The 26,298-nt window shown below is 32.9% G+C and overlaps 2 protein-coding genes across 4 annotated transcripts in view; one reads left to right on the top strand and one right to left on the bottom strand.

Moving 5' to 3' along the window:
* Positions 1-26,298, top strand: part of LOC115878728 (junctophilin-1) — a 76,510-nt gene that overhangs the window by 16,285 nt on the left and 33,927 nt on the right. For both annotated transcript variants that reach the window (XM_030895312.1, XM_030895311.1), the window contains exons 3-4: positions 6,535-6,746; positions 25,580-25,872. In XM_030895312.1, the coding sequence (XP_030751172.1) occupies positions 6,535-6,746; positions 25,580-25,872 (505 nt within the window). The remainder of the gene's footprint in view (positions 1-6,534; positions 6,747-25,579; positions 25,873-26,298) is intronic.
* LOC115878729 (protein amnionless-like) lies at positions 11,304-19,055 on the bottom strand. Of its 2 annotated transcripts, none has more exons than XM_030895313.1 (9): positions 18,956-19,055; positions 17,459-17,698; positions 17,195-17,306; positions 14,513-14,628; positions 13,818-13,988; positions 12,882-13,088; positions 12,199-12,382; positions 11,829-12,027; positions 11,304-11,497 (listed from the first exon to the last, which is right to left on the bottom strand). In XM_030895313.1, exons 1-9 carry the CDS (start codon positions 18,993-18,995, stop codon positions 11,378-11,380), a joined length of 1,389 nt encoding a protein of 462 aa, XP_030751173.1. In that variant the 5' UTR covers positions 18,996-19,055; the 3' UTR covers positions 11,304-11,377. The 2 variants fall into 2 exon arrangements, with proteins under 2 accessions (XP_030751173.1, XP_030751174.1); XM_030895314.1 differs by having other exon boundaries at positions 11,415-11,507.

Below are 26,298 nucleotides of genomic sequence, written 5' to 3'. Positions count from 1 at the left end.
TGGGAGACGGTGCATGGAGAGATGGCATCGAAACGTAGAACGTTTTAAGCCGATTAATATATATACCACAAATTATATTTGACAATAAGCTTCATAAAAAGCTTAAAAATATAATAATTTTTAAATTAATTAAGCTTCGGGTTTATTTTTGACTGATGCCCTCTAATGGACAAACGAAGCACTTTTGTATAAAAGAAATTATGTGCAATTTACTTATTTTGATCCAAGAAATACGTAGTTGTTCTATGTCCACAGAATAATGGAACTCCCTGTATATTTTGTAGGTCTGCTTTAGAAAATAAATTCTCCAAAAAATGTTTTCTCAAAAACAATGCGATGTGGCGTTTTTTTACAAGAGGACAATGGTACCGGAGGTGCCATTTAAAAATCAAAAGTTGTAGTCCTTTCCGGTGAAAAAAAGTGACCGAAAACAATTGAATACGTCAATCAATCCTGATTTATGTCATATACTAACGTACCAAATCTCCTTTATTTATTTGAAAAAATAAAGAAGTTATAGAGGTGAGCCTCCTTTGAGAAACACCCGGTTTATTTACTGCAAAATAGTAGTAGTAGAATACTATTTTTGTAGTCAAAAGGGGTGATTCAAATTAATTTTCAAAGTACCTTCATAAATTATGAGAATATCCCATAAAAAAAGATAATTACCTGGTTTAGTTTGAACTATGAAAACGATATTATGCCCAATAAAATTGAAGTCACGATTACCTTTAAACTGCTTTACAAGCAGAATTTTACGTGTTAATGACAAATTATCAACGATAATTAAAATAAAATTGTTCATAAAACTTAAATGCTTTATTTAGATTTTGACGCTTTTTTTACTATTCATTTTTTGAGAAAAATACATTCATCATAAAAGTTTTTGCCTGTTCTAGAGTCGTTAATCCCTTTTATGGATTTTTAAATTTCCATACAAATTTAGACAAAAAAAATTGGCGCCGGGAGACACGTATAACCGCCCATACTAAAATATGTTAATAAAAAGTTGGTAGGCAGTTCTTTTAGTATCAAAGTAAAGGAATTTTTCCAATTTTGGTCTGCGGTTATTTCCCTTATCCGCCACCTGGGGTCGCGTCCGATGGGAGTTAGGAGTTCTCCACACGGATTTTCTCAAAAACGGACTACGGAAACATGGAATATCTCAAAAACTGCGACTCTGACTGATTTTGATGCCACAGTATTTTTGTGCCAAATTTGGTTAAAATCGGTTTAGCGGTTTTTGAGTTATCATGTTACAGACGGACAGACAGACAGACAGACATCATGAAAATATTTTGTATTTAGGTCATTTATGACCCAAATAACTCATTTTGAGTGAAATTAAAAAAAAACTTTTTTTTTTCCGATCTTAATAGCCTACCATACCCGTTGGTATGGTCGGCTAATAATAAAATATGAAAATATAGTTGAATTATATTTCTATTTTAAAATGTTAAAGAGGCTCAATATTTTTATAACCATGCACCTTTTCCGTGGCATTGAAGTAAATAAATGTGCTTCTTTAAAAACACATATTACCATAGAAACGCATTTTAATTTTTGAGACTAGAAAAAGTTCAACTATATTTTCATATTTTATTATGTTTCTCTAATATGGAAATTTGGAAAAGTATAAACGGACATGCATTTTTCTCAAAAAGGTAGTAATAAAAAAGCGTTTCCTTTTGTAAGCCAATCCGGCACAGTGTATCTGTTTAAATCCAGTCACTTGAGAAAATCGCCTTGTTGTTTCGATTAAAATCTAATTTGTTTATAATTGAGCGACATAACATCAACCATTGGAACGTCAAAACACACGCTCAATATGCTGAGGACAGAATCCCATCACTTCGGCAAATGACTGGTTGTTTTGATTCGAACTCTAATTTGTTTATAACGATGACAAAAAACAAAGTTCGGCACGTGAAAACGCGGTGCAAGTTCGTGGAAAGCGCGACTGCAATAATTATATTGTTGCATATCCTGCTTATTTTTAAACCGAGCAGCGAGATGCATTCGTCGCCGCTTCACGTGGCCGCACGCATTTTCCGACCGTTTCCATCGGGAAATTAGGTCGTTCGTTCGCTATTTTCGCGCCTCTCGCTCACTTTTCGGGGTCAAACACTATAAAGATCGAAACAGCCGATCAATATGTTCTGGAAGAATCTCTATTTTAATTTTTAATTCCCTTAAAAACTAATAAACAAATATACACATAAATTAACAATAAAAACTACCACAAAATACCATATTAAATTATAAAAACTTTAAAGAGAAGATCAAAAACATAATATTTTTAACAAAATAATGTAAACGTGAACGATTATCGACCACCTTATAAAGAAAAAACGATGTCTTCGATACTATCTGCACAGCTATCTGCTTAGAGGGAGTCCTCGAAGTCTTCAAAATGTTACAGACGATAAAAGATGTTATATAGAAAAAATCTAATAAGTAAAATTATTAAAATGTAATAATTACATTACACATCATGGAGTACCTACAGTGGCGTATTTATGGAGGGGTCTGGACCCCCCCCCCCAGATGACTTTACGCAAATATCGCCAAGAATTTAATTAGGTATTTTAAAATATTCATTTTTCATTCCAACTATTGCTTTCTACAGAGTGCTTCAAAAAACATGTGCCATCTCTCGTGAGGTTATTCCTCAAGTAAAAATAAGATTTATTTTTCATATCAACATAGGTCCGATTCTGCTTTGTTTTGTAGCTACAGGATGTTTAAGTCTTAATAATATTTCTATTTATTATAATTTTCTTCCAAGTACCTACTTTTAGTGATTCGAATGAAATTTTGAGGGTAAAAGTTCCTACATATTTTAAAAACGTGGCGATAAATTTATCAGGGACGTGCACATGGGTTATCACTGGAATATTTTTCAAAAAAAAAACATGTGCACCACTGACTTTTTTTCTTTTCGCTAACAAAAGGAAAAAAGGTCAGTAGCGTACATGCTTTTTTTAGAAAAATATTCCAGTAATAACCCATATGCACGTCCCTGGTGAATAGGTCAATATATTTTTAGCTTTAAAATATGTCGCATTTATAGTAACTTTTACCCTCAAAATTTCATTCGAAACGCTAAAAGTACTTGAAAGAAAATTATAATAAATCTAAAAAATATTAAGAATTTAACACCCTGTAGCTATGAAACAAAGCAGAATCGGACCTATGTTGATATGAAAAATAAATCTTATTTTTACGTTTATTATGAATCTCCCCACGGGAGATGGCACATGTTTTTTGAAACACTCTGTAGATTATTTACTTATAATAATTATGGTTTAAGTTAAAAATGCCCTGTATACGATGCATACCTTCACGTGTCATTAGCCTAGAAAAATATTTTTTTTATTTCCTACTAATGGAAGTAATGTTTTTAATTAGTCTCATGTTGTTATAATGTTAATATTTAGTAAACAAATGTATGATTTTTAGGAAAATTATTTATTCAATGCAGCCGAATTGAAAATCCTTAGATTCTGCGAATAGTTAATACGATTTTTGTTATGTATTTGGAAAATATGAAAAGTAAAACTTCCTATAGGAAATAGTGGAGTAAATTATTTATTTATAAACAAACTGTAACTTTATTATTAATTGATATGTATTATGTAAGAGGTAATTTTATCATATTTCTACTAGGTAAAATGGGAATATTTTCCTTGTTAATTTTTAGTCTTGTTTTGTGTTGTGTATATGATAATATTAATTTACTATAATATTTAATAATGATATAGATAAAAATTCACAAACACATCGTCATATTGCGATGATGCGTTTGGGTGTTCTATTGTTTGATGCAAATTTGTTCCTCATTGATGTCGTTAATCCATCGTAATTTATGATATCATTTTTATCTTATGTTTATGCCTCCTGGGTACCACTCTGTAATTTTTGTGCTTCATCTTTTGTCAAATCTTCTCGATATTGATTCGCTGATTTGTCCGTTATATAGGTCTTCTAACTTATATACCTAGCTTAGTTGCCTAGGATAATATTCAGATGCAGTTTTTGCTGACTCTTTATGCTTTTATTCCCCTTTACTATCTTTTTTTGTCTGTATTAATATTTATTGTTTATATTATCGGATCAATACCCCTTTGCTCCCCATGTATGTAGTATGTATATATGTTTATATTAATATTTGTTAAGACTCCTAGCATCTACTATTAAATGCTTATATAGTATATATACTCGTATATTCATCATCATCACCATTATCATTTTCACCTGATTCAACTATTTCCAATTAAAGGTATAGCCTTCCATACATATTTAAATATTCTCTTTGTAGTTGGGCGCATTCTTGTCTATTATTGGCTATGCAGGCCCAAGTTATTCCTGAAAATTTTCTAATATCATGGTCCCATTTTAGGTTTGGTCTTCTTCTAGGTTTCTTAATGCTTCGTGGGTACCATGCTATAACTTTTGTGGTCCATCTGTTGTCCGTCCTTCTTGCCAGGTGTCCTGCTCATTACCACTTCAGGAATTTGATTTTGTCGATGACATCTATTACCATGCTCTGTTCAAACAAAAAAACCCCTTTATCAAAAATCCGACCTTACCTCGTCAAAATTTGGAAAAATTCCATTTTTTTAATTGCTGAGACCCCTACTCTACAAACTTGAAAATAATTTCCAGAATATGTCCTCTTTATTTAAAAGTTTAAAAAAATAATTAGTAAAAAACATTTTTTTTCGCAGATCCTACAGTTACCCTACTAACCCGAGATACAGCCACGAGAAAAAAAGAACAATCAGCTGTCAGTCAATATGCCAAAAATATAGACATTTATTCAGGCATTTATTTCCCCCAAAAAATTAAAGGCTCAAAACGTTTAACGTATATAGAAATCTTGAAATTCGTGAAATATATAAAAATTATCATGAGTACAGCACATAAGCATTCTAAAATGCATTTTTACTGCCCAGATTGTATATAGGTACAATAAATAAACATTAGTATAGTCAGACAGTTATTTTCAGTCTGAGACTCTTAACAAAGGCTTAACAAACCGAAACCGTGATTAAACGTGAAACATCCAAAAGAAACAATTCGAGGAAGACTTAAAAATAGAACTTGCGTCAAAAAAGGCTTTAAAAAATTTATAGATTTACCCAACGAAATGAGAAAAAGAAAGTGAAATAAAAGTCGTCCATTAAACTTTGATTTAAACGATTCGAAAACAACAGCAATAGATGAATAATTGGTCTTCCATATACATAGTCAACGGATTGGAAAACTATTCATTGGCAAATACTAAAAATAAAAACAATATGTTTTATTTACAACCACATATGTAATACTGACATTACTGACTTTTAAAAAATTTGAAAGTGTCAAATTATCTATATTTCTTCCCTCTTCCATTTTCCTCACCCATTTCCCTCACTCGGTTTTTCTTATTTCTCGTCTCATTTAATTAAGCAAAATATTCTTTTAATATCCTTATTAAATACTTATCTAACATCAACAAAAATAAACAAGAAGATTAATAATAATAATTGAAGATTTTAATACATTTATTTGTTAAAGTTTTGCCTGATAAAAATGCTAGACTTCTTTGGCTTAAAACCTACATTCACGCGTTTTAAAAAAGCGACGAGTTTGTGATATTTTGATATGTCAGTCTTTTCCCTTAATTCTAGCATTGCCCGTATCATGCTGTACGTAGCCCAAAGAGTAGATGGCTTTTTCTGCCTTGCCATGTCGCTAAAATATGCCATCAAGACTGTCGCCGAAGCAATATTCTTAGCATTTCTTTCGGCAAACCGTATTTTTCGTATACTTTCAATGCTATTTCATATCGCCCCCTACTTTTCTCTGGAAGTAAACTGGCTTCTGCTCTTTTTGCAGCTTCTGTAAGTTCTGGCGGAGTACCAATATTAAAGTAGTCTTCATTATCAGAACTTTCCGACAGCATTCTGGCTTTGTATGTTATATAAATTAGAAAAAGCGAACGAGAAATTCAAAACTGTCACTTAGTTGTTTGTTTCGCTGTTGAAGGTTTGTGGTTTGCGCCACAACAACCCCTGGTACCGGTAACTATAGATATGGAAATTCCAAAACAGAAAACGACAAATTTTCGCATATTTATTTTTTTCAAAATAAAATACTGTCCCTATTTTTTAATTAATGATGTGGTTGTAAATAAAATAGTATCATTGCATTATTGTCTCGAGATTTAGGTAATCTCGACGCTACCACCTCTCGATTAACAATATCAATCTCTCGACAGTAATGAAACACTTCTCTCCTCGGTATGTAATATACTATATTTCGTACAGAATAATACAGAATAATATAAGCTTATATCATCTTGGTTACACAAACCATAAATATAGTCATAACCCCATTGGGACATAATTAACGGGAATTAAGTTGCCATAATTACCACAGGAATTATAAAACTATTCTGGCCATAGGCCTTCGGGGTAGACACTTTGCTCTCGGTAAAATTGATACATAAAACTATAATAATATATTCTTATTTATTTTTTGTTGCAGTGGGAGTTGTTTTGAGGGCCAATGGCAAAACGGCAAAAGACACGGTCTGGGCGTAGAGACGAGAGGTCGATGGATATACAGGGGCGAGTGGACGCAAGGGTTCAAAGGAAGGTACGGGGTACGGCAGTCCAACACGTCAACCGCCAAGTACGAAGGTACTTGGGCCAACGGATTACAGGACGGATACGGATCGGAAACATACGCAGATGATGGTGAGTTTTGTATATTAAGCTTTATCTTTATTATTAAAAATCGGCAATAGAGAAAAGCAGGATTGAAAATGACAATATTTATATTTCATATCAATTAAATTTTAGTTACTTAATCAAGGGCGTGATTTTTAAATTCATTGTTGCCAACCATACAGGACATATACGGCGCCGGCGCCGTGCTGACTAACTGGAATTTAAATTTCGCGCTGGGGATTCAGGTGGTAGCTCTGCTGTAAAAAATGTCAAGTTGCCGCTTTTATTTATTTATTTCCTGACATTGTCATTTAGTTTTGTATTATTTTTCGTTCAAGTTATTTATAGTTCTTTGAACATATCTTCTTCTTATACTTCGTATGCATTTTGTACTCTTTATTGTCAATGTTGAAATGTATTTTGATTTAACTTTTACAAATGACGACAAGTGATGCACCCTGTATTATATAGTCACTTACTAGTGAAAAGTTATTTCATTATTTCCCTCGATTTTTGACCGTGATCTACCGCAATCTACACAACCAACTATTTTAGAGTCTTTTTTTGAAAAATGGCGCTAGTGTCACTGTTAATTTAAGTTCTGTCACAAAAAATATCCTTCTAGATTTACTACCTCTAAACAATTATCAGTTGTAGAATAAATAATAAATAGCATAAAATAAGCTTGGTAAAAACTGACAAATCCACAAAATTTCAAATCAATTGAAATGTGTCAAATGAATCGTCAACCATAACTGTCAAGAATCCCCACCCTAGGACCCTACCTCCGTCTACCATGCATAAATACATGGATAACATTATACTCCTTCCTTAATATTTTTATTCAAAGCGCCAGCACTCATTCCTTCTTATGGCCGATAAAAAACATTTCACTTATCGTCGGCGCTAAAAATATTTAAACTAGCCCCAAACTCGTAGCGTTCCTGCCGCTACTTCACCGCTCTAAGCTGTTAAATAGTGTTGAAAATGCGGTACCTGTCGCTGTTACGTCAAAATCTATTTCGGTCTCCTCTCTCTCTCGCGACCGATCGCTAGTGGCTAATTCGCGCCGAATCCCCAATGCGAAGCCCAAGATTACATCACGACACTTTTAATCTAATTTTTCTCTTTCAAAAGAAAAATCGATAATGTTAGGAAAGAAGAATCTACAGTTCATACCAAATAAACTTTTAGTCACGTGTTTAAACTTAACCAGCCCAGCGTTGCCCACTTTTATATATTTTCAGGGCAAGAATTAATTTATATACCGTATGATCGAAAAAAAACGGAGTCCAGTTGGCTTGGAAATGAACATCAATGACATTCCCCATTTGATTTTACATACAAAATGACAGCGATCTTCATTTCATAGCCATCGCTGACGCCGTTTTTATTCGATCATACGGTATTTTCAGAATCTCAAAATATTTTAGGGAATAAACATAAACCAATTATAAATACAACATCAACAAAACTCACCTTCTTAACAGCATTTAAGGGACATAATGGGCCATTACCTTAGTAAACGCCACGAATGTTTGGGAGTGATTCATCGCTTGATGAAGTTAGAATCGACACGCGCGCTATCATTTTTACATTAAAAACGTAGATTTTTACCGCAGACGTAGGTTTTTAAAGGCCCGGTCTAATCATCTGCCTGCGCTCCTCCTACTTATTCTAAAATGTTAGCGTGATTGACAAAGACGATACTATATCGCGTTTCTTTGATTGATTCGTTTTTGTGCGTCAGTCCATTGGTGTGCTTGCAGTGCGATCAATGGGGCATTCCATTTTATATTTATAACCAAATATATGTTTTGACAAGACTTTGACAGTTAAAACAACAAATTACAACAGATTATATATTGATTATTATAATGACTTGAAACACCACGGCACTGGAATTAAGTTTTATGTGACCTTGAACAGATTAGTTCACATGGTAGCTACCGCTAAATTACTCCCAAACATTCGTGGCGTTTACTATACCGCTTTCCCATTCAAAATATTCTAATAAAGTTGCGATGGTTTTTTTTACTGCTATTAACCTATCTCGTACACTTTGCACTAAAAGAGGTTCTAGAAAGAACAATGTTCGACTGCAAGGTTTGTTAGTTAACATTTTGAAGCTTAAAGTATCACAACACCATTTATTTAAACCAAAATCTTTCAATTGGCTCGATTTTCCTTATTCAATGTTAATTAGCGCTGATCAATATTGTTGCGATGAATGTAATCAGATTAAGTCATTTAAATAACCAGAGTCGGACTTGAAATTATTTCAAATAATAATTAAATAGTTTTGTTATTGTTAAGGTATCCAACACAAAAAAAAGTATCAAGTGTGGCATATCATTGTACTCACGAGACCCAGTTCTTTTAAACCTTCAAATAAAAAATGTAGGTCCGTATTTAAAAAAATTAAGTTGGCCTCTGTATCTCACAAATTATCAGCTAATTTGAAAATATAAAAATGCTATCAATGTGCAATTACTTTTTTGATTTTCTAAAAAGTAACGACAGGAAAAAATAAAATCGATTTTCAAACTCAGCAATCCTTTTCCAAGATCGTACCTCGAATTTGTAGCACCCTGCATATACATACGTGTAGTAAACCGATCAGTTACGAATTACACTTAAAATTAATTAATTATATATTTTTCTTGCGTTTTTGCTTTTGTTTACCACTTGTCAAAGAATTTAGATACGTCAATTTGACTTACCTGTTTCAGTAGCGTATCGGATGTTTCTGTTAATAAATAATTATTATAACTTATCTATTTTTTTTTATAATTATATATTTTTATAACAATTTTAATAAATACCAACGTTTATTGACAACGTAAAATAAAACAATAAATTATTGAGTCTACCTTACATCATATTTTTACACGTTTTGAATAAAATTAGAACGGCACAGATAAATCGGAACTGAAGTTGTCCAATTTTAAGTTTTTTTTATATGCTCCTTCTTTAAACTTTTTATTCTAAGGTCCTCCGAGTCAGGGAAGAATATTATCAGACGACATCCTAACAATGACAGAAAATACAATTTGTCTGTGAATTAAAATGACAGACAACAACTTCCACTGTCAGGTATTCTCTCCGTTACTTTACATAGATAAAGGCTGTATTCCGTTGCAAAACCAGACGAACCAGACCGGTAAACTACGGTAAAGAGCGGTTCCTGAAAAAGATCGGTTTGATACGGAACGGTTTGGTAAAATACTGGAAACGTCAAATGTTGACGTTTTCTAAATTTCAATACATCTATTATAAAATTTATTTTTTATGCATTTTTAATGTACGTATTCTCTGCTTTTACGTTTGCTTCTTCTTTTCAATGAAGTTTAATATTGAAAAGTACTTTATTAATGACAGCTCAAGTGAAAATTTGCAGGTCCAATATTAAAACAGATCAATAATAAATAAACAAATCTAATCCATATTTATATTTTTATAGGTTACAAAACATTCACGATTGCTTGTTGTCTTGTTTTTCATGTTTTCTTTAAATGTTCCTGACTTTAAGAAACAATGGCTGCATAATAAGTTTAAATGGTCCTAAAAAGTCACTCTATTTAGTTAATGAAATTTATTTACCTTTACTGCCTACCTCCATTGCTTTTGGATGTAAATACAAAATATTATTACAAATTTTAGAAATTAAATGAAAATTTCACTCGAACTTCCAATATTTGCTTGATTTCTGTCATATAAATAACATTGATTGACAACCAAAACCAGAAAAAACAGCCTTCTCGCGCTGGTTAGTTTGGTGACAGTTATAACCGAATTTTTCAGGAACCGTGTTCCGTAATAAGAAAACTTTCAGGGAACCAATAGAAACGGAACATAAAACCATAACTAAGCTAAGCAACGGAATACACCCAAAGTCATCACTTATTTTTCGAGCAAGTCTAGATTTTGTCCGGATTTCCAAAAACTTGTATGGAAATCCTAATCTATGATGAATGGCTGCATTGAGACAATGTTTGGACGTCAGACGGGTTCATAATATGTTGAAAAAAAAACAGGACCGGCTTAACAATAATTAGGCAGGTGTAAATTTGGAAGTAAAAATATAACGAACCGCCATCGTGTAATTTCGAGTATTGCCATTGAATTTGTGCCAAATGGATCGACCTCATTTATGCGATAAAAAGGAAATTTTGCTCCGCATTCCACATATATGTATACAACACACAGCCAGATATTATGCTATGCTGGTTATGGAATAGCGTATTTTTATTTAGGAAACTTAAAAATACTACCTAATTTTTATACTTTTAGTGCTCCATCTTTCATAAATATACCACAGTTTTTGACCACATTATTTTTAAATTTTAAGTATATAGATTATTAAATATTTTGTATAAAAATATAATGTAGTGTAGACTCAATAATTTGTTTGGTTTTTTAGTTAATCCAGGCTCAAAAAATCCGCAAAATTTCGAATTATATTCCAATGTGTCACTAGAACCAAAACTGTCAAAAATGAATAGCATTATAGTCCCTTTATAGTCAAATTCATAGTAGGAAAATAATACTCTCAGCATGTATTTTTTGAAAAAAATATACTCATCGCATCTAACATCCATAAATTATTTAATAACAATTATTATGATACATCAGCTGATAAATAGTAAATAAATTTATTACAAATCTTTAAGAAGAAGTTCATCTTTTCCATTGGTGCTACTCTGCTCGGGTGTTGCTTCCAAAATGGCCACCACTTCTTGCACATTTCCTTGCTTTTCTTCATCTTTTTCTTTATCCTAGAAAAAGCTTTATAGTAATATTAATTATTATAGAAAAGATATTATGTCGTTTTATACGAGTGTAAATCCCCCACATTTTGATTTTTGTAATATTTTTCTAGAAGTAGATCATTTTATTTTAATGTGCCGATTTTGATGATTTTTTAAGCAATTTGTAGCTAAGTTATTTGACTTTTTAGCCTCTTTTTGAGTTAAAAATTCAAGCCCCCATATGTCCATAATACCAGGGAAAACAAAATGTTGCATATTTTGGGAAAACACACATTTCATTTGTGAAGTATCAGTGAATGAGAATGAACGAACAGAACCTGTTGCAAGGAATACTTACGTCTATTTTAGTAGCTATGGTCTCATTACTGGTGCTTCTAGTTGATGGAAAGTCTTCGTACAGTGGATTATCGAAGCTTCGGCTTAAACTAACCACAGACCCAATAACAGACTGACCATCAAAATTATAGCGTGTATCATCTTCGATATTGCGGTATCTAGCAGACATAAAAGCTGGTCTTGCAGTAACAATTGAAAATCTAAAAATGACATACAGTGTGTTTTAGTAATATTGGCCACATATGGAAAACATGTTTAATTTTTAGGGTCTGAAAAATTCTAAAAAGATTGCATTGAATTTAAGTTTGACTATCTAATACATAACCATTAAACCATTACAGTTCTATTTCTATGGTTGTAGATATGTTTACCTGTTTCCTAGATTGAGATTTCGGAACCTTTGTGACGACACGAAACATAAAATGCCAAAAACTAAAACGGCGCCCAACATAGTTCCGAAAAATATGGAAAATAGATTGCTCAGTTGGGAATCAAGTTCATACAATGATCCTCCTGACAATACTAGTTCAATTTCTCCTTTGTGCAAAGATGTTTCTAAAAAAAATAAAAAGAAGCATTGTATAGTTAAAAAAAACGACGTTACAATGCTATTCGTCATAATTTAGAATAATACGTAAAACACATTTTTCAAAAAATATTATATCGTGATATACAAGGTGGTCCGAACTGTATTCCGGAAACTTCTGCAGCATATTCTGCAGATAAAAATAAGTAAAAAAGTCCGTGATACAGGGTGTAGAAGTTTCATTTTTATTTCGATTTTTCCCAAATAATTTATGAAGTAACGTCAATATTTGATGAAAATTGATGTCTAGGAGTTTTTTGACATAAGAAATTTAATTTTAAATTGAAAAAAAATATTTTTTCCGGCGAAAATCATTTTTTTTTCTGATCGACTGCCCTACACATGCGACCTTGTATGTTGGTTCATGTTCAGTAGGGGTACTTCTCTCAGTGTAGGCTCTTCACTCTGTTACTGAGCCAAATAACAGAAGTAAAAAAATAGTTTTATTGTAATTATTGTAAATTTTACCTTCTAAAAGACTGTCATAAAAGTCCTGGGCCTCTATCAAGCTGTTTCCGGTAAATTTCTTTTCAGCAAATACGATTTGAATAATTTTTTCATCGTCGTTAGACAGCACTTTGCTTACGTGGGTGTCTGATTGATAATTTTTCAATTTTTCTTTTATTTTGTTGACAGTAAGTGAAGGTAGAATATTCTTAATAAGAATTGTTGCTCCTAAAAGATGTTATAACTAATAAATTTTTTGTCAATAAAATTGGCTTCAAACCGTAGACATATTTAAAGACTTTTAAAAAATGGAGGTACATAAAGGAAAATATCTTATATACAGGGTGATTCAGATTTTACTAGAATAACTTTAGGTATCGAGAGAACTAACCGAAATAATGATAGTTTGTATTATAAACCATACTCCAAAAACGCTTCCGCTTGGAGTAAAATGGCGCCAAAATTTGAATTAAGTTCTCTAAGGCATGCTGCTAATTAAGTAACATTTTTCGAACGCAGCTGAGCTATGTCCAGAATTTTGTGGAATATCTCGAAAACTAAGCGACTCACAAAAACAACACCCTATATAGCAATTAATCCAAATTTTGCCCTTTGCATTTAACCAAACACTTGCGTATTTAGATCCTCTGACTTACGAGTAATAAAATATAAACCGAAAAATAATACTAATTTTGGCGCCATTTTACTCCAAGCGGAAGCGTTTTTGGAGTATGGTTTATAATACAAACTATCATTATTTCGGTTAGTTCTATCGAGAGATACCTGAAGTTATTCTAGTAAAATCTGAATCACCCTATATAAGTAGGGATGATCAAATAAATGCAAGACCGAGCCAAGACTCTCTCGGTCGTGGTTTTGCAGGGTCTTGCTGCGAGACTCTTGACAATCTTGTACCATGCTGTAATTCTTCTGGTCCATCTGTATCTAATGACTTACCGCAAGTGAGTTTATGACAGTTCCCGATAACTTTTATCGGATGTTCGCATTGTGGTTTCGGTAGAGATGCCATCAAATAATCACAAATATGTTTTTCATTGTGACAAACGCATCCCGCAGGATCTTCACACTGGCGTTTTGGCAGAATTTTAGTAGTTTTTGAAAAATATCCTTAAAAAGCAAAGTTCAAATTAATAAGAAAATATACCAGGGATACCTCTGATCATGAATAAAACATAGACAAAGCCGATATTTTGTCAGAAATTTGTATCCAAAATATATCGAAGTATTACGTCACATCAGGATTAAAAAGAATAAAGTTTTTTTTTCATTCATATTTAGATAAAAGCAAAATGAGAGTTGTTAGTACAGGAATAACTAAATCATCTAAACTAGTGTTCTTACAGCATCTTTTGAGAGACTTAAAAATCTAAGGTTTTTGCATAGTTTTACAAAATTGTTTAGTAATTGTTACCAAATGAATATTATTTTTACAATTAGCGTTTACAAATCAATTTAAACCATAAATACACTTTTGTAGTAAAATTCCATGATTTTTTTCAAATTTATTAAGTTGAATTTTTTTTTATTTTATATTATCAACTTTTAAACTTCTAGTGTATAGGATCCTTTATACGTGAATAATGGATGCAAATATGAGTAACAAAGTTAGATTAAATGTTTATTTTTTTTACCTAAGCCATTTTTGTCAAGCATGATGTTTTCAAATAAATTCTTATAAACGGCCCTGGTTTCATAATCCATGAAAATACTGGTGTTGATACCGTGCGGAAATGATACCTCATCGTACCTAAAAAATAAACGTTAATGAAATTAGGTACTTAATTGTGTTACTTAAATAGGGTTTCCATTAAATTTTTAGAAATTTCGCACAAGTAAATTCTGAAATCCGGACAAAAAATCGAGGGCGCGAATTTTAATTTATTGTTGCTAACCATGCAGTCGATGAGTCGAACATTGTTCTTTTTAGAACCTCTTTTAGTGCGAAGTGTACAAGGTAGCTTAATAGCCGTTGTAAAAAACTCGTCGCAACCTTATTAGAATATTTTGAACGGGAAAGCGGTAGTAATGGCCGTTTATGTTCCTAAGGCCTCTTAAGGAGATGAATTTTGTTGATGTAAATAATAAATGTTTATATCTTTTTAATTAATTTATTTTTGTTTCGTAAAATATTTTGACTAAAAGAAAATATGTAAAAGTGGGCAACGCTGTACCGGTGAAGGTTAATAGTTTATAAATAACGTGACTAAAAGTTTATTTCATATGAACTATATGTCGGTTTTGCTCGATCTACTCAGGAAATATGTTTTTTTTTCTGTTAAAACAGACTAATTTCGACCACTCTGTACACTTTGGATGAAAGCAATATACACTTATCACTTTGGATGATTCCTCCAAGATGAGCATTAAACGTGACAAATGTAAATGAGCCTTTAGACAACAGATTTTCGAAAGAAATCATTATTCATTATACATTATTTCGTATATTTTTCATTTTATTGATTTTCTGGATAGCACTGTTCATTAAAATGTTGTATCCTATGTTATAGGGCTTGTTTCTCTCTACAATTTCCTGTCTCACAATGTACCGTTTGTGTCCGGGAAGGAATCAGTTTCATAGTTGTCGATTTTCGAAAGAAATCAGTACATGTATATTATTTCGTATATTTTTCATTTTATTGATTTTATGGAAAGCACTGTTCATTAAAATGTTTTATCCTATGTTATAGGGCTTGTTTCTCTCTACAATTTCCTGTCTCACAATGTACCGTTTGTGTCCGGAAAGGGTTCATAGTTCCATAGTTGTCGATTTTCGAAAGAAATCAGTACATGTATATTATTTCGTATATTTTCCATTTTATTGATTTTATGGAAAACACTGTTCATTAAAATGTTGTATCCTATGTTATAGGACTTGTTTCTCTCTACAATTTCCTGTCTCACAATGTACCGTTTGTACAGTATGTAACCAAAAAATGGTCAGCTAGTATTATGGTATAAATCAATTATTTTTATAAACTTTTAAATTAGTGATAATTATGTAGATTAAAATTTATGAAGATTTATTATGGAATTTATCAAAAATTGCAGTAATATTTACTTTTCTCGAGAGTAACACTTAAAAAAATCAGTGTTCATGAAATACTGCTCAAGTTCAAGTTCGTGTCTTTGACTTCTTTGTTATTTTAATTTCGGTCGTGTTTAAAACCCAACTAATTACCTAGTTGTCTTCTAGGAATCGGCCAAGAAATAAACAATAAATTTAATTAAACTTCGCTATATACATCGTCATAAAAAAGTGCTTTTCTGTTATTTAAAAACAAGGATTACGATTACCAACACACGACTGAGATTAGACGATGTTGTTTTGATGACATTTGGTCGGCGTTAATTTTATACGTCATCAGCTGATCATCCAAAATAAATATTTTACTTTTACCCCCTGCATCAATGGAAGCGCTTCTGGACAATCCGTCTCTTCACATAGTGATCCAGGTGAAGGCAAAACTGGGACTCTATCGACAAAAGTGCATTGTCTCTGGGGAGTAGGAGAGAAACAGGACTTAAAGATGGGGAATTCTATCGGAGGACCTCTACTCCAAGTGAGATCTGACCAAATGACCCCTCTTTATCACTACTACAAACCAATCGAGGTGAATAAAATGGATCGGGGAATGTGGACAGAAACCATAAAAAATTTCAGGACGGACTAACGCTGACAAAACATGAGCTGATGTATTTTGGGAAAGACAAAGGGCAAGCTTATGCTTTCCTTTCGGCAGAAATCTTCGCCATTCTTATAATAACAATACAATGTGCGAGAGAATAGAACAGAAGAGCCTACTCATGTAAGCTCATCAATATATGCTCAGGCAGTCATGCAGCACTTAAGGCGCTTATGAACTCCAAAGTATCGTCAAGAGTCATCTGGGAATGTCTGGGTGAACTGAAAGCTCTAGCAGAAAGAAGTGTGTCTGGCGGAAAGTGTAGGGCCAGAATGGTATCAAAGGTAACGAAGAAATGAGTGAACTAGCAAGGCAAGTATTATCGGGATGCTATCTTGGTTCAGAGGCGGTACTGGGAATACCCAAATGAAAATTACCTGGGACAACAAGACCTTCATTCAAGGATCTTATTCTAAAACCACAAAGGAACTGCTAATGATCAGCTGGAATGAATTGGAAATTACAACAGACCTTTTGATGGAACATATGCTTGTTAAGTAGCTAACTGAATAAGCTCAACCTGTATCAAGGAAGTCTTTGCTGTAGACAGCTATAAAGATCCTGGAACAGCGGAGCACATAATATATCACTGGCGATCAGCTGATAATTCAAAATAAATTATTTACTCACCAACATGGCAACTGTTCTACATCTGGAGTAGCGGAATTTGTGGAGTTATCCAAGTTTTTCCATAGGTCTGGCCTCATCAAATATCCTGTTATGATTGGTTTCAGCTGTACACCTTAAAATTAGTTAGAATCAAAAAAAAAATTAAAAAGGTATATTTTCAGATATAAACTATTATCAAAATTCTGAAGTTTGAAACCGACATTCATTCATTCCGCAGCCGTCTTTGACGCCGTTTTTTTTCGATCACATGGTATATTAACTTACAATTTAGCGGATTATCTGTTTTTCCAAACTGAATTATTCCTTTTTCTCCGAAGGATATTTTTCCATATTTTGGTAATACCAGTTGCTCAACTTCCAAATGTTCGATGAAAACTTGATCCTCATTGATGTCAGAAAATATCAAGCCTTTACACTTGTCTCCCGATTCTTTCTTTAACCAGTTGTTTTGATCGGATATGTCGGTGTTGGGCAGCCATTCTTTTACAGAGCATTGGATGTTTTCTAGATATATATATATATAAAAATAAACTAAATTAAATATATACAGGGTGAGTCTTAAATAAATGCAAATATTTTTAGGGGTAGTCAATTTCAAACCCAGAAACAGATCTTTTTCGTATATTTCGAACCCAGAGTTTTATTTTGCGAAAGAAATGTTTGGAAAATTTGGATTTTTTTGAAAAAATTTTTGGATCTTTTTTTTTATTTGTTGTTAGTTGATTTATTTATAATAACTGCGAATAATATTATGCATATTATTAGATCGTACACTGCTATTTCAAATTCAATAAAAAAGTTAAAAATAATTTCTTTAAATTGCTGACCTGGATATTATTTATTTGAATCTTTCAATTGGCTCGATTTTCCTTATTCAATGTTAATTAGCGCTGATCAATATTGTTGCGATGAATATAATCAGATTAAATAATTTAAAAAAAAACAGAGTCGAACTTGAAATTATTTTAAATAATAATTAAATGGTTTTGTTATTGTTAAGGTACCCAATAAAGAAAGTATCAAGTGTGGCATATCATTGTACTCAGGAGACCAAGTTCTTCCAAAGTTGGAAATAAAAAATGTAGGTCCGTATTTAAAAAAATTAAGTTGGCCTCTGTATCTCACAAATTATCAGCTAATTTGAAATTCTAAAAATACTGTCATATAGCCCTAATAAAGTGGCTACGAGAACGTGTAATTAGTTTTTTGATTTTCTAAAAAGTAACGCCAGGAAAAAATAAAATTTATTTTCAAAAAAATCCGTTTTTTCCAAAAAAAACTCAGCAATCCTTGAAATTTTTAAAACTTTTTGATGGCATCTTGGTGAACATCCTAATGAGCAACTTTGCCCCAATTTAACCATCTTCGTATCTATTACGGTTTCCGAGACACCAATGCTCGTACCTCGAATTTGTAACACCCTGTATACAAAAAATACCGTCAGCATGATATTTCTATATTTGTAAATGCCGGTGGAAAATTGAATTAATTTATCGTTGACGGCGGTATGCTTAACCTAATTTTACATATAAAATAACAGCTATCTTCATTTCATAGCCATCGCTGATTACTTTTTTTTGATCATACGGTATTATCAATAAAAAAGAACTACATCAGTGAGAACATGTTTAGAAATAACATGTGTGTACATAAAACAAAAACACAAACCAAAAAAAATTCTGGGTGATTTTAAAAGTCTTTAAATCTGTAAACATTTAGAAAAAATATATATTTGTTTCAAATTATACTTTAGATACTCACCTATAATAATTAATAAGAGTATAATTGTTTTAAAATACATTTTTTATACTAATAATTCTGTTCAATTCGGTTCACGCAAACATTTAAACTGACTGCATCCAGGGGCATCAGTAATTTGATGCCAACGTAATGGAACACCCTATTTTCGATAACTAATAATTCACATTTTACTTGAATATATACAGGATGGTCCAGTTTTTTGTATATATATAGTGATTGAAAGCCGACAGAAATACTTATTTTAAAAAGAAAATTAAATTCAACTTAGTCTTTAGTTTTATCTAATCATATCAAAGTCCGTTAATTTTTCTCTTTTCCAAATCTAATAATCTTTGAAACGCAGTTTTTGTTCGAATTACATAAATATCAACCGTAATCTAATTTTAATTGTCCCGTTTCAAAAAAATCGAAAAAACCACACACGTTTTTTTTTAAAATAGAAACACCAGCAGTTTGACATCAACACAAACCCAGTTTTATCTGTGTTTCCTGTTTCCATGACGACGAACATTCACGTCACAAAATGGCTGCCAATTCTAAAACGGACTTGTTTGCCAAAACTTCTGTTTAATATACAGGGTGTCCCAGTATTCCGTGGACATAGAACTACTACGTATTTTTGGAATCAATATAAGTTCATTGGAGACGATTTACCTCTATACAAAAGTGCTTCGTTTGTCCGTCAGGGGGCATCAAACTTTATTAATTAAAAAATAAACATGGCCAAAAAAATTCAAGGCCGTGAATTTAAATTGTAAATTAATTCCTTCTTAACGGATGCTACGTCAGCAATTTTTACAGGGCACAACAATAAGACGAAGTTTTTTGCCCGAACTTTGTAACACCCTGTAGGGTGCAGCAGCTGTAGTAGCTATTGCTAAATCAAATCACATTGTAGCCTCATCTTTTGTTAGCATTTTGTTTTTTTAATCACATGATCTTTCTTTTTATTGGAGATACGCTACTTTAAAACGAACGTCTCGGAAAAATGCTTCTCAGGCAGAAAGTTTTATGTGTAATTAATCAAGGCCACATAAGCGAAAACGGATTTATGAGTATTTGCAATATAACAACAAAGGTTAGGTTAGGTTGCTCGTATTGTGGCTTTAATTGAGGATGGCCGAAGTCAACGTTCTGTGTCCGATACCCTGGGTATACATCGTACAACAGTCCAGGATGGCTGGAATCGGTATATGGAAACGGGAAATTTCACCAGGCGAGTGGGTTCCGGAAGAAAACGGAAGACAAATGCAATTAACGACTTTTATTGTCCTGAGTACTTTACGAAATCGTAGAATTACAGCGTTTCAGAATCGACATCTGCTACTAGCCGTGCGTAGAACTCAAGTCAGTGAGAGAGCAATCCAACGAAGACTAAAAGAAAACAGCTTGTCTGCAAGGAGGCCTGCCACAGGAACCCAGCTACTTCCAAGACATCGTCGAGCACGTCTTCAGTTTGCGCGTTTACATGTGCGAATTGGTTTGGTCGCAGTTTTGCCTGCAAAGCATTTTTTCGAGACGTTCGTTTTAAAGCAGCGTATCTTCAATACAAATAAAGATAGTGTCGTAATTAAAAAAACAAAATGCTTACAAAAAATGAGGCTACAATGTGATTTGATTTAGCAATAGCTACTACAGCTGCTGCACCCTACAGGGTGTGACAAAGTTCGAGCAAAAAACTTCGTCTTATTCACTGAACCAAAAGTCGACATAAATATAATGAAAAAGTTCATTAATATAATGAATTAAATCATTCATTTTGAGTCGATGAACGATTTCATTGCATGGCACAATGAAAAGTAATTCATTAACTCTATGAACTTTAAGTTCATTAAATCAATGAACAGTGTTCATTAATTTGAAGAACACATTCATTGGTACAATGAACAGATTTCATTAAAATAATGTACCTAAATCCTTATATTAATGAACCGTATCATTAATACAATGAAATAATTTAATAACCTATTTAGTTATACATTTAAAAGTCGACACTATTAGCAACTCTTGTTACACCGTATAATCGATGATGAAGATCGCTGTCATTGATATGAAATGTCATTGATAGTCATTTCCCAGCCAGCTACCTGAAATAATTCTACTATAAATAGATTTCCATTTGAACAAGCCCTTAGCTACAAAGGTAACAAAATTACTAATAGTGCCGACTTACTTACGAGCACAGTAAATTTTTCCATTAGGGATTATTAATAAAAAACAAGTGCAATAAACTAATAATAATTTATTAAACTCAATATAGCATATACAAATTAAAAATTAAAAAAATCGAATCGACGAAGGGAATAGTAATGTTATTATTAATTTTATAATAAGGGTAAATTATAATAAGAAAATTAATTTACTAGTCGATATCCTGAGGGATTTCTATAAAAAGACCATTTCTTCATTATATTAGTTGTATCCTTAGACTTGATAACGTCTAGACGAATTTGCAACAGGCTTTCCAAGTCGCATCAAGTGGGTCCCATGTTAAATTGTCGAATTTGGCTTGAAGGCAGGTCTCAACATCTTCTTCCGGTTCCAAAAGACGTATATCAAAATAATTAAAATGCCAAATATTAAAAGAACATTCGAATTTACCATAATCAGTTCCTATGCTATGTTTTTCTTCTTTTTGTTTTTTATCTTCTGAAACATATTTGGAAACAGCTGTTTTAATGAATACCCATACCAGAGAGATCTCACACAGCGGAATTTGATTTGACAACACAACAAATTAACTACAATACGATAGGACTTTTATTTAAAATATTTAAAATATTGAAGAGAACACTTACCGCTCTAATGAAACTAAAGCCTCACTGAATAACTCAACCACACAGACGTTATTAAAGGGCCAAAGTAACCGATCAACATGGCGGACATTTAAGCCCTAATATTTTATTCATGATATTAATAACCGCGTACATTAATATAATGTAGTGTGTTCGTTGTATTAATAACATTGTTCATTGTCACAATGTACAACTCATTAATCAATGATTTAGTATATTAATATAATGAATATGTGTTTATTAAAGTTTCAGCACTAAAATAAAGAACGCGTTCATTGGGACAATGAACGCGTTTATTATATTAATGAAAATCTTACATTAATTTAATAACCAGATTTTCATTATATTCATGAAATTAGATTCATAGTATTAATAAATCGGACATCGATCTATGATTAATAAAGCATTATATTAATGAAAAAAATCATTGTCTGAACGAAACAACAGTTAATAATCAATGTTCATTAATATTATGAACAATATTTTTTTCAGTGCTTGTTGTGCCCTGTATATGCTCAAAATAAATTCGGAATAAGAATTTCTGACGTAGCATCCATTAATAAGGAATTAATTTACAATTTAAAAAAAATCATCAAAATTTAATGAGTGGTTCGCGAGAAATCCAACTCTGAAATTAGGACTAATTTTTAGTGGCCGGTTTTTTTTGCCGGTGAGTGTATTTCAAAAGTACCTACCACTACTAATTTGGACGTTCTGAATGCCTACATTAAAATTAGTGGAACACATATATCTATGCTAAATGAAACCACTAATTTATTCCACTAATTTTGAGGTTCTGAATGAAACTTATACTTAAAAAAACATTGTTTAGATCCCTTTAAAATGCAGCAGGCAGGCTGAATAAAACCTAGTAAACTTGCAGGAATTTAGTAAATAGTATAATGATATTGTTTTTGTGTAGAATACCTAGCGGCGAATATACATTATCTAAAATGAAAAACATTTTCTAATGAATGAACAAGATAAGCTGACGCATTGTCGTTTATATATAGCTTGGTCGGTTTTCCTCTAAGCGAATCGATGTAGTAATTTTCCCAGGAATGCTTTTCGTCATTATGTTAATATTGGACGTGATTTGGAATAAATTACGTGTCATTTAAATCGATTTTGACAACCCATTTAAATAGTTTTCACCTCGGAATAATCAAATTAATATATTGAGTGACAAAAAAGGAAAACAACTATTTGAATTCATATATTGAATTCATATGGGTGTAACCAAGAAAGGCCATAAAAGAATACAGTGGATACGACAAAAGACCCAGGTAATAGATATCATCCACACATCAAATCCCTCAAGTTGCAATGGGCAGGACACTTGGCAAGAAGGACGGATAACAGATGAACCACAAAAATTACAGCATGGTACCCACGAGAAATTAGGAGACCTAGAGAAAGACCAAACTTGAGATGGGATCATGATATTAGGAAATTAGCAGGGATAACTTGGGCCCGTATAGCCAATAGTGATATATCGGTATTTGAGTAACGCGATTTTGGAGCGGTATTTTTTCGTAACGCCGTGACGGGAACACGTATGGGGAACCTGTTACTGAAGAACGACGATCATAATGACGACAAAGTTATAAATGATTTATAATTTACAAATAAATTATTTATAATCGCTCTTGAAGTTAGTTTGAACCGTAGTAACCGCATAGCGACGTGTTTAGCTCCAGCCGTCGCGATTTCGTCGGTCGCCTACAATAAAATTACTGGAACTGTACGTAGCGTCGGGCGATCTCGATGGCGACGTGTTCGCTCCAGCCGTCGCTGAACAGAAGTAACTGCTGTAACTGGGCACTGGGCATCGACGCTCGACCTCGGCGGCGGCCTACTTCGCTCCAGCCGTCGCGCTCCTAGAGTTTTAGTTCCCAGTCGCGAACAGAAGTAACTGCTGTAACTGGGCACTGGGCATCGACGCTCGACCTCGGAGGCGGTTTACTTTGCTTGTAGCGATTGGGTCGGTTACTATTGGCGTTATTGCTCCTGTCGCTACTTTACTTTTGAAATAGCGATTTTTGGTATCTACTAAGCATGGTATAAAATAGCGTTGTTTGAAAGATGAAACGTAAAAGCACATAAAATAAAATGAAAATTTTATTTGCTTTTATACATTTATATGTTTTATTGTTTATATCTATTTTTAAGGTCTGATGATGGCTGGAATTGCCGAAACCGGTCACCAATAAAGATTTTTTTTGACAGTGGTTTGTGGGAGTAGGTAGGTAGTATAAAATAAAAGTAGGTACCAATGCCAGAAATACTACATAAGCAAGGACCGCGACACTTTGGAAGTCGGAACTTCGGTTACAAAATCACGGTATTTTGTCGCGGTATTTTTCTGGAACGGTCGCTATTGTAACGCGACTCATGTGGAACCGGTATTCCCATCACTAATAACCAACAATAGATAACAATGGGCCCAACTACAAAAAGAGTATCTAAATGGGTGAGAGAGGCTACACCATAATTGGCAATGGTTGAATAAGCTGAAAATGATGATGATGATGATGATTGAATTCATAAATTTGGCTCTATAGTGTGTTGCTGATCCCCGATTTCTGACACACTCATTGAGATGCCTCGCCATAGTTTTAATAAGGTGGCCGATGTCCTTTTACGGTGTGATCATTTCAACTTCATAAGGGATGCTGAAATCTGCGGATGGTGTTCTAAATTCGACAGCCTTCCTAGATACGTGTGATCGTCTACGCTCTGTAGATGTATTTTTTTATAGAACAGCGTTGCCAGAAATTTTCGAGCGAATTTCTTCAACGGACCCTCAAAAAACCTTCATATTCCTTCAACTTCACAAAAAATTCCAGATCTTCTGAAAAATCACCAAATTTCGTCTATTTTACCTATTTTATAATTACAAGAAAATTTTTAAAACCTTATTTCTGGTCATTTTTAGCCACCGATGTATTTAGTTGTATCAAGTTATTTTTTATACAAGACGATAAAATGGTATTTTATTGTATTGAAATCGCGAGTGAATTAATTTCGGGAGACGATAATGCAATTTTATCGTCGTGTATAAAACAATATTTTTTTCCATAGCGAGTTACATTTTAAAAAATATTCAGAAATTATTATTTCAGGGAATTTATTACGAGTAGAAAAAATATTATGCTGGGTTCAAGGTTGGCGTTGATTTCTATGTAATTTGACAAATAAATAAAGCTGTCTCTTTAGTTGTCAGTTTTGAGTCAATATTTTTTAATTCTCTTTCGTTTCGATTGCTGATTGAATTGGAGTCAGAAATGGTTCAAAACGAAATAAGTAAATTACCAACAGATATTCAGGCTGAGGCGACAAACGCCATATCCAAACTATTTCCATTTAAATCCCGAATAACTTATGAAAAGGAATACAAAAATTTTTAAAAATGAAAGCAATTAAAAAACGTGCTAGAAGAAATAAAGTTTTTTTTAAAGTTTTCCAAACCTATCCTCGCTGTTAAAGTATCATTTAATCTACCCTTGTGATTAAAGTACTATTTTATCTACTATTTTTGATAGATATAAGGCAATTTTAACAGTTGCTATGGAAAAAAGCTATTATTTAACACCTATCATCTCTATTCGTTGTCTGATTTCCCTCTCCCTAGTTTACGAATAATATTATAAAAATCAATAATTTTATTTATGTATACAGTGTCTTAAAAATGAACGTTTTGAATTTAAAGAAATATGTTTATTTTTAAACAGGCGATTTATCTCAAGCCCTTCACTCAACGAAATTTCACTGTAAATTCCTTCATATTGAATGGTTTATATTTAATTTTTTCTCTTCTATTTTCCAGGCACGTACCAGGGGCAATGGATGCGGGGTATGCGCCACGGCTACGGCATCCGCACAAGCGCCCCCTTCGGCAAGGCCTCCAAGTACAGAGGCAACAAGGCGCTCAGGGCCTCGCTGACGTCATTGAGGAGTAACGAAGTAGGAGGAGTACCGGTGGATGCGGCGGAAAAAAGGGACAGGAGGGTGGACGATTCCCGAGGGGGGTTCGTGTTGCAGAGCAAGAGCACCGAGCCTGCAGTGGGGAGTAGGAGGAGGTCGTTAGGGAGTGGGAACATCAAGAAGAATTTTATTAAAGTTAGTACCATAATATATAAGATGCGAATTTTGAACTGTCCAAATATTGGCTCCCCTGTCGATTTTACAGCGAAGTCATAAAGAGCTTGTTTAAAGGTTTGAGTATACTGAAACAAAATGCCAATTTTGAACAAGGCGATTTTAACTAATTTAAGAGAAACTGTATGTATTTTTAAATCGAAACTGAGCAGGTAACAATGCAAAACCAAGCAAATGCCAACATACTTTTAGTTGTGAACCTATATGATTTTCTGTCTCCAAAAAAGTCCTATGGGTATTTTGCTGTAAGAAACAAACAGTAAGAAAATCTACAAAATAAAATAGTTATTTTTTGCAAACACTGCTGGGCGTTAATCCAACGGAGACTAATTGTCAGCAGTGGCTTACTAATAAACAAATTTTGTTTATTAGAAAATTACAATAAAT

The sequence above is a fragment of the Sitophilus oryzae genome, unplaced genomic scaffold (genome assembly GCF_002938485.1).
Source record: "Sitophilus oryzae breed Bouriz unplaced genomic scaffold, Soryzae_2.0 scaffold_1521_pilon_pilon, whole genome shotgun sequence".
Lineage (NCBI taxonomy): Eukaryota > Metazoa > Arthropoda > Insecta > Coleoptera > Curculionidae > Sitophilus > Sitophilus oryzae.
This window is presented reverse-complemented; position numbering and strand designations above follow the sequence as displayed.

What these genes read in the sequence shown, in the direction of transcription:
- LOC115878729 (XM_030895313.1), bottom strand. Translation starts at nt 18,995, where the DNA reads ATGTATTTTAAAACAATTATACTCTTATTAATTATTATAG. An exon ending in GCTTGACAAAAATGGCTTAG is followed by an intron (nt 13,989 to 14,512) that starts GTAAAAAAAATA and finishes TTGCTTTTTAAG; the next exon opens with GATATTTTTCAAAAACTACT. An exon ending in CCATAGCTACTAAAATAGAC is followed by an intron (nt 11,498 to 11,828) that starts GTAAGTATTCCT and finishes AGCTTTTTCTAG; the next exon opens with GATAAAGAAAAAGATGAAGA.